At 45.7% G+C, this 13345-nt stretch overlaps 1 protein-coding gene across 5 annotated transcripts; it reads right to left on the reverse strand.

The window, feature by feature from the left end:
- Positions 1 to 5852: 5852 nt before the first annotated feature.
- LOC137785729 (alpha-1-antitrypsin homolog) lies at positions 5853 to 8122 on the reverse strand. 5 transcript variants are annotated; one of them, XM_068577194.1, is made up of 5 exons: positions 8032 to 8122; positions 7423 to 7929; positions 6908 to 7178; positions 6599 to 6746; positions 5853 to 6420 (listed from the first exon to the last, which is right to left on the reverse strand). In XM_068577194.1, exons 1-5 carry the CDS (start codon positions 8120 to 8122, stop codon positions 6229 to 6231), a joined length of 1209 nt encoding a protein of 402 aa, XP_068433295.1. In that variant the 3' UTR covers positions 5853 to 6228. The 5 variants fall into 5 exon arrangements, with proteins under 5 accessions (XP_068433295.1, XP_068433293.1, XP_068433292.1 ...); XM_068577192.1 differs by having other exon boundaries at positions 8026 to 8122; XM_068577191.1 differs by having other exon boundaries at positions 8008 to 8122.
- Between the last annotated feature and the right edge of the window lie 5223 nt (positions 8123 to 13345).

The raw sequence follows: 13345 nt of genomic DNA on the forward strand, positions 1-13345 counted from the left end.
TTTCACAACAAATAGTTATTGTAATATCCTCCTTTTGTCAAAATGTGTTCATACATAAGTCATGACGATGTCTTCAGGCCCCATGACCTCATTCATACTCTGTACTTCAGAACGGATTCACTTTTTCATTTTTTATTTAAGGACAAAAGTTAAGCCCACATATTTTTTATACTATTTTTTAAAATATATATATAAATAAATGAACATTGTTCCTTCCCACGTATGTATTTTGTATATAACCTTGTCAACAACATGTTTTATACTTCCTGACAGTATGATCCATGTGTTCTTATTTCCATATTTGTATTTTGTGCATGTCGTCACACATAAACACCGAGTCGTCCCTCCATCACTTTCAGCGTTCAGTGTTTGTAGTAATACGTGGAAACGAGTTTTTTCTTTCCCGTGATAAGAAATGAATTGTGTGGTTATCTGCAGATAAAGCAGCTTGTTTTCTCCAGATAACGACATAATTACCTCGTGATCTGGAGATCAGGTCGAAGCGGTATCAAACGTAAACGTTGGAATGGTGTTTGTTCAGGGCTTCAGAAGATAACGCACAATGAGGTTATTAAAGTCTCCTTTTGCACCGCCGGGGGCCGCCATGATGTCACATGAATGTATAAATAGTTACATCACAAGAAATTTAAAAAAAAAAAAAAGGTAATGGAAAGATATTTAAATCACACAATCTGGAAACGCTGGTCAAAAGCTTTCTCGTCTTCACATGCACCTGTTCATACACCAATGCATCATGGGATATGTCTCCACCGCCCTTGAATCATTACCGACCTGCGTGAGATTAAGCCGTTTAACCTTTAATCCTCCAGCGTCCATTTTAAGTCCCAGCATGCCCCATTCAGACAATCTTTTGGCATAAAATGTGACATTTTCCATTTTTGAATTGTTTTTTTTGGACTGAAACTTCTTCCTAACAGACCAAGACTTTGTTTTATTGTGATTGTTGTTGCAGATTCTGATTCTTTAGGTCCTAATCTTTCCATAAAGGTGTCTTATTGACGCTCCAGGAGACATTTTTGGGGAATCTGGCTCATATCATGCTGGATGTTCATAGTTATGATCAAAATATCTTTTAAAAGTGATTTTTTTACATACATATATACATTTTGTTCCTAAGACTTTGCTGAACAAATACATACAATAAACACAAGTATTGGAATTAATTTTGGGGTCCTCATGACGAATAAACACAGAGAAAAGGAGGTCTGGACACAACATTGGTTCCAAGTTTTCAATGTGTAAAGCAACATATAAATATCTAAATATGCATAAATAATGAGGCTACTTGCAGTTCAAGCAGCCTCATTATTTACACATCTCTGCTCCTCAGCTAATGTGTGTGTTGCTATGCTCTCTCATTGCCTCGCTGTGTAAACTTTTCTAGTCTCATCATCCATCATCTTAATTTTATGACTTTGTATTATTATTATTATTACCATTCATTCATTCACACCCGCTCATTCACTGATGGCTGCATGCAAAGGTCCTCCAGCATCACCACTGAGCCACAGTCACCGGCTGTACAGTTGCATCATTCTGTGGATATCATTCATCTGGCTTGAATATGGTTTATTAGAGTAAATCCAACATGTTCAGCATCAGTTTTGATTTGCACGTTCTTCACATTACCAACCGCCTGAATACAATTTATAAAGTGGCAAATTTAAACTATGACCATTTTAACTTAACTATTAGTTTTTATGACACACTATAGAATAACTTTTTATGACTTTTTATACTAAATAAATATTTTACCACTTTTTATGACTTTTTTAGGACTGTTCCTAACATACTATGAAGATGACATGTTATATTCTGTCTTATTCATTGCATTTTTCATAACTATTCATGTTGATTGTTTGGTCAGAAAATAAACCCAGAGACCAGCGCAGGGGTCCGGGGTCAGAGGTCAGAGGTCAATGACCAAGCTGCAGATAAAGTTCACTCAAAATGTCAATAGTCAAAGTACTATTTCACATTAAGTGAAACAGTGAAGGCTGGGATTTGCACCTGACTGTTATCACACACACACACACACACACACACACACACACACACACACACACACAAAATGGACCCAGCCCATATCAACCTGTTTAATCCGAGAAGTGTATTATTATTATTATTATCAGCCTCTATCTCCACTTCTTCTGATTTCTGTCAGAATATTTGAACCCTGTCCAAACAGCCGCTCTGAGACGTCTGTAAATTCCTGTTTTGTCCTCCTGTGAATAAGACGTGGTGCAGAATGATCAAATAACATGTCGGCATGAGGTCATCCCACAATATGACCGCGCAACAGCAGTTTAAAGGTTGGGCTGACGATGGATGTGATCGCAAACAGTTGCGCATGTCATTCAGGGGTCAAGGTTTACTCTCAATAGAAGCTCAAACATAAAGAGCTTGCATGAAGTCAATCTTCCTCTTTTTTTTGAGCCAGCTGTGAACACAACATTCACGCATCCTGAAAAGTTTACAACCAAATGAAAAAGTAAAGCTTTACACTCAAAGCCAGAGAGAAAACCCTTTGGTGTGATCGTAGGACAGCTGGTACGTGAACTCATGTCACGTGTGAAGCCGTGCAGACGTGTCACAGCGTGATGGTACGCGCATTATCGATGGCCACTTCACAATGTGTGAAGATTAGCATGCGCAGTTTCATGCATTTGATCTTCGACGTGAAGGAATAATAACCAAAGCGGAGAGATCTGAGAGGCTTCCATTGCAGGAGGACTCCACCGTAATGAACACAACATTGTGCGTAGGCTCAGACATGATGTCGAGTTTGTGTTAACTCTACGTGCGCCCCATTGAGGGACACCCCGCTCTGCCTCTGAGCCGTTAGTCCCCTGCGTCCCAGCAGGGGGCGGTGGAGAGGAGCCTCCCAGCATGCACCAGGGGCGTTAATTTCATACATTGTGTTCTAACTTTTTCTGTTTCCACAACATCAGCTTTTAAACAATTGGAATGAAGTTGTTTTTAACCCACGGGTGTTTGACCGTGAGCGATGCGGATCATCGCATGAATGGTTTTGTGTTAGCACCTAAAATATATCAATAAAGATGCTCGGACACGAGGCTTCCTCTCTGACTAATACATCACATCCTGACTCATCCCTCACCAAAGCTCAACAGGCAGATGAACTCCTCGAGCAGGTATCCTGGTCCGGGTTAGGGTTAGAGACTCGATACCCTCTTATTTACGCTTTAACCATCCAGAACTTTAACATTTGGACCTCTTTCCCCAGACTTACAGGAGCTGATGTGGTAGCTGCTCCTCCTGGGAGCATCAGCACACACACACACAAGAGAGATCAACAAACACAAAATGCCACAAACATAAAATAAAAGGAAGTCGGTCCACAACGAGGCTGAAAGGGTCCACAAGATGATGCAGTGCGTACTTCTCCAATTGTTCTGCACGTCAGCTGCATGGCCGCGAACAAGATGACGTCATAGATTACACAACTCACGCCAGCCTCACGGTCCGCTGGTGTCTTTCTGAGCAGCGCAGATATGAACAGGAAGAAGAATCTGACGGAGGAACAATGTACTTAAAGGTGCATCAGTGAATAGTTGGATGTTGAGTATCGTACATGATGTTTTAGACTTGACACACATCCTGGTATTGTCCTCTGAGCGTGCGTGAGGGTCTACAGGACAACAGTGCAGCTTCAGTGCTAATTCATACCGTGGAAAAGTTTGCGCAGAACTTCCACAGAGCCGTCCAGATAAAAAAAATCTAAATTTATATGGAACTATTGAATCACGGCTATCAAACAAACCAAAGACTGCCTGTATGCTTCGCCCGATGTGAGCAGAACACTCTGCACAGCAGCCGGGTCGGGGACCGGCATCAGCCCCTCGACCCGCTTATGTTCAGCAGACTTCTAAAGAGCCGCCTGCTCAACGCTCTGAATCAGACTCTTCTTCTTCCTCCCCTCCACCGCAGAGGTCACCGTGTGGGCGGAGGGGGGCGGGGGAGACAAAGTGTATGTGTGCTGATTGTGTAAACACTCCTGCAGCCACTCGACTGTTGACGGGTCAAAGGTCAAGGAGTGGGAGGCTGACGGCCATCTGATTACACATCCTCTCTCCCCTGTATCATCGACCCAATGAAAGCCAACTGTTCAGCCGTGAGATGATTCCCAGCTGATCCTCATGACGCATGACAGCTGAACAGTCCGTGACTCATTTAGTATTCACGACTAAATATCGGTCGGTCACGTAATACTGGTTGGATGGGAAAGTTTAATCCTTTTTCGATATTGTGTGTCTATTTATTGCATTTGTATCGCATTGCAGAACCACTCCAACATGCTCATTGCATGTTGTCATTATCAATTCATCAATTGGTCTGTAAATTATTAGTAGACGGTGAAAAATGCAGAAGTTTCTTGAGCTCAAGCTGATGTCATTCAGCTAACTTCAATATAAAACAAGTAAGAGCAGCAAAGCAGCTGAAACCATCACATTATTTGAATATTTGTTTGAAAATTGATATCAAAATAGTTGCTATCTACTAATTGATGGTATGCAGGAACAGTGTTAGCATTTCTGCTAACAAAAGCTAATTCCTAAACGTTTTGTTCAGCAAGATAATCTTCACAAATAAACACAGCTGGTGCGGCAGAAGTATAAAAGATAGTGTTCGGTGGACATTCAGCCACTTGTTAGCAGCCGGAAAAGCCTCAGGAGAGGGTTATGAATTGATGTATTTTATGTCATAGAACTGAATGTTAAGATGTCGTGGTTTGTTGAGTAAATGCAGACGTGAGGAGTGATTCCTGTTGTGACAACAGGTATCAAGGCCTTATTCATATCATGAGTGAGACCTGGACTGGACTGTGTGCTCTTAAAATACACCCCCATGTCATTACTCAAATGAATAAGTCACGACTAGAAGCTTGAAGATAATGCGTCGTGATGCTCATCCTGCATCGTGTCTGCATGAAGGGATGAAGGGATGAAGGGAGTCGCCAACTGTCCTGTGTGAGGCAGTGGAGGGTGGAAGACGAAAGAAATGTAAATATGTCAGTTTGAATTTCTATGAAATGGAAATCGACGTCCTCAATAATTGCAGAAAGCATCCAGCATGATGGCGCTTGAAGAGCCGCGCTCAGCGTTACTCGACTCTCTGCTGCAGCTTGGCAGAAACTTTCCCGTTAAGCACAGTTGATCCAAGAGTTAGCAGACAGTCCCATCAAACATTAATGAGGACGGTCTTCTTCCTCTGTTGTGTGCCAAGAGGGTTCTGGCACGGCGATCTCTCCTGATGCAACGCGGCATGTCCAGAGGACCGCTGCTGCAGCAGCAGCAGTCTAAACATGTCTCTGATGATCAGCTTTAAGTGTGTGTGAGAATACAAAAGTCACCACGATTCACTTCTATTCAGTTCAGTTCCACGTTTCTGTGCGGTGTACATTACACACAGGCTTTGTGAGTCCTGTCTAAGTGTTGCGCAATGTGTTGCTGCATTCAAATACAATGCTTTACACTTGATTTGTTAATGCCGCTGTTTTAAAAATTACCATTTAATAAATAACAGTTCTGTAAATTGGTGTTTTGAAAAGTTGGGAAAGCTATTTTTTATGTTGCCTCATACATATAAAATCCCAGTCCCTTCAACACATGCGGCTTATTGATTAAACTAGTTGAAAGGTGCATTATACACCAGAAATCAGCCGCCTTTGAGGGAGAAATAAAGAAAGGCATTTAAGACTTGTCATTTTGGTTCCTTCTCTCTACTTCATAATTAATCGCTTTTGTAATTGTTTCTGGGTTTCATGAACTCAAGGTGAAAATAACAAAATGCCAGTTGTTCATGACGAGTCTTTATTCCCTCCACCTCTCCATGTTGAAACAGCAACAGCACAACAACACGTCAGCTCAGTCTGTGAGCCGATGCTTCAATATATCTACTCACGTCGTTTTTTAATCTTCGTCGATGACACAACAGTCAGCTGGATACAATACATAATGATGTATTTGGCCGAGTTTGGATGACAGACAGTAACAAATGAGTAACGCTGACTTGACATTTTGGTTACTTGCTGTTGTCTTATTCGTCAAACTAGGACCAATTATGAATTCAGCATTCCCCAATGCTCTTAATATCACTGTGACACCTCCACACGGCAAATGAGCTTTATTTATATCATTACAGTGGAAATATTACAAACGTAGAACACTCGTGCCGCTAGCATCTTTACACGTCCGCGGGGTTGCTGATCTTGCCCATGAAGAGGATGCTCTTGGTCGAGTGCTCCAGGATGAAGGCCAGGAAGGGTCTGTCCACTTTCATGGTTTCGGGCATGCTCATGGGCATGACCTCGATGGTGGTGACCCCCGCTGCCACCGTTCCTGTTTCGTCCACGCTCAGCATCGCCTGGTGGGACACCTGTTGGGGAAAGGAGAGGACGCAGTCAGTGTCTGGAGCGCAGGCCTTGGAAAACCGTCGCTCGCGAAAGGGTCTTTGCAGGATCCACTCCCTTCTACGTATGTGTGGGCTCGTTAAAGAGTAACTGTGATTTTCAAGTCCCGTAACAAACGTGTGGGGGCATGTTCGCCGATCCTACCTTTGAGACTTTGAGCTTGACCTCGCCGGTTATGCCAGAGAAATCAGCTTTGTCTGTGAAAGCGTCGGCCATGCCCATTTCTGCCAGCGTGCTATCCAGGGAGGCCTTGGCGGAGATGGAGAACTTCGGCAGGAACAGATCCACAGAACTGAGAAAAGCAGAACACCACCAGTGTTACAGTCCACCCACAGCTCGGTCACTTCACAAGGACACGCCATCTATCATCGACCAGGTTAAAAGCCCAACGAACGCCAAGACATTCCCTGTGATCCTACAAACGACCACACTGTCACTGTACACCCTTCTTACCTCCTGAAGAGTGAGTCGTGCCAGTGCGCGATGTGTTCCTTCTTGATGTTGGCCTCCACCTCCTTCATCTTGCCCTCGTCGGGCAGGACGATCATCATGGAGGTGTTGCCCTTGTAGGGCAGCAGGATGACGGTGGTGTGGTTGTCGGCGTCCTGATAGAAGTCGTAGCGACCGGTCCTCTTCATCATGTCCACCTGGACCTTGGTGGTTGCGTCCACGTGGAAGTCGGCCTTTTTTGTGTGGTTGACGTTGAACTGTTTCAACCACTCCCCTGTAGGAGAAGATGGAGGGGGAATGTCAACTCACGGTTACGCATAGTGTTGCAATTCTTTTAATATCTTACAGACATGTTTGCTTTAAATATCAATGGAATAAAGGGCCCTTGAGCTTATTGAACTACGCAAGGCGACGCTTCTGAACCTGAATAGGTGCATAGTGTGTGATAAAAGGAGCTCGCTATCTGCATGGACGGTCTGCTCTCTTTCTGAATGAATCGGTATGGTCTTGTGTCCTACCACTGAAGTAGACAGAGTTGATCAGCACCATGGCCATATCAGGGTCCAGATCCTTCACCATATCTGTGATCTTATCGTGCGTCTTATTAGCGATGAATCTGTTGATCTCAGCAACAGCCTCAGCGGGCTTGGCAAAGTTGACGTCGAAGACATGGGCGGAGTAGAAGTGCTCGACATCCTTCAGGAAGGTCTGCAGGGCAGTGAAGCCGGAGCGCGTGGCCACGGCGTTAGCCACGTCCAGGTGCTGGCTGCTGTCCGTCATGTGGAAAAGATGCTCGAACGCTTCGTTGACCTCGGCCTGTTGGAAGGCGCTGTAGCCCAACATGGAGAACATCTGGCGGTGGGTTTCCCCCTTGGCCCCGGTCGACAGCATGGCCAGGGCGGTGGAGATGCCCAGAGGCGAGAAGAAGATGTTCTTCCCAGCGGCGGCTTTGGCACTCAGGCTTTTGTAAAGGGCGAAGGCAAAGTCAGCGTTGGGAGCAGTCAGCTTGGTGCATTTCATTTCTTCTCCGTCATGGCTGTGGTCGTGGTCGTGGTCGTGGTGGTGGACGTGGCTGTGGCCGTGGTCGTGGGCGTTGTCGGTGCCGTGGTCGTGGCCGTGGCCGTGGCCGTGGTGGTGGTCGTGGTCGTGGCCCTGGTGGTGGGGGTGTGCGCAGGCCACGGCCAGCAGCAGAGCGGAGAGTGCAAAGATCCCACGCATCTTTACAGCCTGTGCAGGGAAATTAGAGGTTGTTAGTTGGGCTCAGCCACAGTAAGTGATAGTGGTATTAGATGATATAGAGCATTTTAGGAATTAGTTTATTTGTGAGTTAAACAGGATACACTGATATGATTTACCATCTAAAAGTTGAACACTTCCTAAACATTACGTGTTTGTTAGGACTTCAAAAGTTTTACTTTTAAACCTGAGTTGTACCAATGCATGGAAGTCTGAGTCTAATCTATTTTAAATAAAATGCCATGCTTACCTTTGTAGTCTTCTTTGTTGCAGACGGTTTGCTTGAAACTTCCCCATTTTATACAAGAGCTCTGAGAGTCAGCTGACAGTTGAGTCAAAGATTAACTAAGAGCCCGCCCCGATGATGCTGTGCAGAGAGATATCGGACCACACTATCGTCCCTAAAACCACCCAGTGAGTGATCAGCACAACATGATAATCATCTATTCTAAAAATGGGTCTTATGAACGTTTAACATTCAGCATGACCTCACCGGGCGATCGTTACAGAGGGAAGCATGACTTAAAACCTGCCGAACCTTAAAGTTACGCTGGTCTTCATAGATTTTCATCAATATCACTGGGTCAGTGTGCATGTTCTCTCCGTGTCCAGACATACAGTAAATTCTGCAGCATGCAGGATATTTCAAGATGACTGTATTCTGCTTCATACCAAACCATCAAATAACACAATAATTAATGTCTAAACACATGTTTACTAACTGTACAATATGCAATAGTCAGCTGGATGAAGTATAAGGGAATATTTAGACGAGGGACTGTCCCAATTATCATTTAGTTGGCCTCAATCCAAGTCCTTCACCGGGAGAAGGCTTTCTCCTGACACTGAGAACAATCCGATAAATATGTATCTGACACACTGGAACAGGAGATTCAGCCTCTGAAGCTGACATGATGAGCTGCTCCATCAAAATATCAAATACTCTACTAAAACGTTGCTAATCTAGAATAACTAGATTAACCCTTTGTGCATCGACTCAGGCCAGAGGAATAAACTAAACGAAAGTGGGGAAACTAAAAACTCCCGAATCACTCAAACTGAACAGACGAGGAAGTAATTAAGTGATGGGACACAGGGAGGAAGTAAAACAAAGCGTTTGACTTTCAAAATAAAACAGGAAGCAAACAAAAACCCTCGGATGTTTTAGAGGGGGGAGGGGCTAAAAGTGACACAGCTCACCTCTGAGGACTCGACACTCCTCCTGCTGGATCGGCTTGATGCACCTGGAGGCAGGTGGACCCTTCTTGATTCATCGGCTGACATTTCGGCTTCTTGTGATAGATCTGTTGTCTCTTCATCAAGCTATCCTCTATTCATCATCCCCTAAATGAGCTCAATGTCACCTCCACAAAGCGAGTCTTTCTTTTTTGTGTTAGGGACGAATAAGCCTGGATTTTCCTGCAAAGCAATGTTCCACTAATTGCACGAGGTGATAAAGAGATGGCTTTGCGATGTGAAGAGAGAGGAAAAAAGAAAGACAAAAGAGCACATGCTTTTTGTAAGGGAAGAAAATTGCTTTATGTTTTTGCGAGAAGAGTAGGGATTCAGTCACACGGATAAATTGCTGCCATTTGAATTTCTTTTCATCATTTCGTGGAGATGTGGAAATAAACTGTAAATCAGCCTGTAATGTTTGGGGAAATTGGAGGTAAAACAAAGCACTTTGGTGTAATTGCTGGAAAAGCATTTCTTTCCCCAGAATGATGCCGTGCTATTAGCAAAAAGTAGATGAGGATGCAGTATTATATCAACAGCAGAGCACGAAAGAGAGAGCGGTGTCTAGACATCTGTTGGGTCGAGGATTCGTCCCATGAGCAGCACGAGCCCCGTGAGGTGGTCGTAGGTGATGAGCATGAACGGTCTGTTAAAGGTGATCCTCGGGGGAACAGAGAAGTCCAGCAGGATGTCAGGTCGCCCCCCGTCTTCATACTCGGTCTCCTCCACCTCCAGCATAACCTCATGAGGAGCCTGAAAAAAGGGACAAGCAGTGTGACTTTCATCGTGTCCAATGCGTCAATGGAGGGGAATTTAATGTGTAATATGGTCTATAAGCTGCCTGGTAGGTTTTCTGGCAAAGAAAAATAGGATATTTCAGTTCTCTCTTGACCTTGGCGAGTCTCAGAGTCTTCTGCGATATCCCAGAGAAGTCGGCTGAGCGTGAGAACAGCGATGACACTCCAGAGGTCCTCAGGAGGCTTTCTAAACTGTAGGATTTCCTTAGTTGGAACTTAGGGAAACGGATTTCTGCCCGCCTGTGAAAACAGCAATCAATGTTTCAATGGATTTGCTCGAAGTTGTCTTGTTACAACTTGTGGGGGCCCAAACTGCAAGCTCTGCCTCTACTGATGTGTGGAGAGCAGTAATTATTGCTGACTTGGAATCCACTCAGCATCATTCATCATGCTCGCAAACAACAGAAAGCCAGAGGCTGCAGGGGACCGGAGCCGTGACATGGATCAATATGCTGTTCGCTCAGGGATAAGCAAAAGCCCTTTATGGAGGCATGCGCTGCACATGGACACACTCAGACCCACACACTGTGGACCAGCACACGCTTCACCACTGAACCCTGAGCTACACAACACAAGTTACAACAACCTGAGATGAATGCTTCTTTGCGATGTTAATGGGGTTAGTTCACACATATTTGGTCATTAACCCTCGCAGAGTCTCGCCACACTTCATTTGCCTTCACATAATGCAAACGAGAGAGTTCAGTTCACGGCGTTCGCGGTATTTAAAAAAGAAAAATGGTTCATTGATGTTTCTTCGCGGGAGCGGCGTGATGACGGCTCGTAATTTAGCACGAATGTGTACAGGATTTCCAGAAAAGTGCAGAAAGGAAACTGTCCTCATTATGTAAATGTTGCATCGAGATGAGCCGCTCGGTGTCATTAAACCGTTGCAGAAGAAGAGGGTGAAAACGAGATGATGTCATTAGAGGAGCGCCTGTCAAACCTTGAACGGATGGAAATGATGTGGAAAAGCATTTGTGTTTGTTTCGTGTACACATTTGAGGAAGGTTATTGCCATTTCCTCGTCGCTGCTGCCTATAGAAGAATGTGATGCATGCACCTCAATTAGACCTGCGAGCAGAAATCTCACAGACAGATATCTTCGAGCCAGGAGACATTGAAGACTAAATCCCAGCGCAGGATAATTTCATTGTGTTATGGGTGAAGCAGCGATCAGATTTTGCCTCCCTCGCTTTACCAGCTTGTTTTTTTTAAATTCTCCTTCAAGCTTGTTTAACCTTTTGGAAACCGTGCGCGAAAACCTTCCCGTGTGAATTTTAAGTCCCAGCATGCCCCATTCAGACAATCTTTTGGCATAAAATACGTCATTTTTCTAATTTTGTTTTGTGGTTTGTGTTATTCTCACCGAATGAAACTCCTTCCTAACAGGACAAGACTTTGTTTTATTGTGGTTTTTGTTGCAGATTCTGATTCTTTAGGTCCTAATCTTTCCAAAAAGGTGTCTTATTGACGCTTCAGGAGGCTTTTTTGGGGGAATCTGGCTCATATCATGCTGGATGTTCATAGTCACGATCAAAATATTGCAGATATAATTTTTTTTCACAAGACTTTGCTGAACAAATACATAGAATATAAAAGTATTGGAATTAATTTTGGGTTCCTACGACGGCTCAAACACAGGGGGAAACAGGTCTGGAGACAACGTTGGTTCCACAGTTTTCATCGGGTTGAATGTTCCTTTCCTCATATCTGCTGACACTTACGTAAAGCCCATACAGCTTGACGTGGTTAGCGACATGTTGGCAAACCCTGCACCTACCCCGGCTTCAGGTTGCTGCGCCAGAAGCTCATGCGGGCGTCGGAGAGGCATTCCTCCAGCGGCATCAGCTCGGCTTTCGGGAGCAGGAGCAGCGAGGCCAGGCGCTCCGAGTGGGCCAGCCGCACCACCGTGGCCGAGCAGTTGGTGTCGTACAGCATCATCACCTCCGAGGAATCGTCCCCCAGCATCATGGCGACCTCCACGCTGCTGGTGGCGTTCAGCTGGAAGCTCCTCGGCACCGTGTGGCGCCGCACAAACGGCTGACGACCTGATTCACGCGCCGTTGACGAAGGGAACAGGAGGAAATAGGACAAGAAATTGGCAAAGGTAGAAGTTGCACATCTATAAAAAGAAAGAAAAAGCCCCCGCTGTGTAAATTCACCACCTATCACAAGAGAGCATCTGCTCCATAGAGACAACTAGGACTGATGCTGTGCGGTGGGCGCTAACACATTGACACAATGAGCACATTATGCAGAAGTGTACTGACTTTGCTTTAACAAAAAACACAGATTAGCGGTCAACCCTCATTGAAGGTGTATGTTTCTCTTTTGCAGATCTGTGTGGTTGTTCACACCCTCAGAGTGGATGGATACGTCCCAATCTTGTGTTGAGAATGTAGAAAAGCTAAGGCTTGCATCGCCCACGCAACAAGGAGCTACCTTTGAAATACACATAATTGGTAAGTTCAAGTTTGTCAGAGGCGTCCAAGTCTTTCATCAACGTGTCAAAGCTGCTGTTGAAGGCGGAGGACGGCTGAGGCCCGAGCAGGAAACCGCCGTAGTCTAGTGTGGGCTTTCCATGGACGTGTAGGCTGCTCCACACTCTGAGCTGACCACCAGGATGAACCCCACCCTCAGTTTCATTCCTACCCTCCGGCCCATCGTATGCATCCGACGTGTTTCCAGCATCTTCCTCTCCAGTCTCCTCCCCTGGAGTTGCCCCAATCCCGGCTCCAGCTGCAGCTGCAGACTCTGCCCTCTGAACCCCTCCTCCCTCGCGCGGCGCCAGGCCGCGCTGCAGATCCGCGAGAGGAGATAGGGCGGCCTCCACGCTCGGCTGTGTAGCGTCGGCCGCCAGCCCCAAGGCCTCCAGGGCCTGGCGCCGACTCTCGGACCCGGCCGCTCGGGACAGCAGCGCCAGGGCGGACGCCAGGCCCAGGGGCGAGAACAAGATGTTGCGCCGCCGCTGCTCAGCAGCGCTGCCGGTCGCCAGGTCACGGTACGGCTTAAAGGCCAAGGCTGTGTTCAGCGCCGACGTGTTGAGCTGCTGATTGACCTCTTGTTCTCTCCGCAGAGGCCTGCTGAGGAGTTTCTCGGGGTTTGGCAGAACCGACCCGTCTGCAGCGAGGCCCGTGAGCCAGGCCAGCGCCGTGAGATATGTAAATCC

Source organism: Clinocottus analis, unplaced genomic scaffold (assembly GCF_023055335.1).
Source record: "Clinocottus analis isolate CAN_PGR_092001 unplaced genomic scaffold, fCliAna1.0.p SCAF_15, whole genome shotgun sequence".
Classification (NCBI taxonomy): Eukaryota; Metazoa; Chordata; class Actinopteri; order Perciformes; family Cottidae; genus Clinocottus; species Clinocottus analis.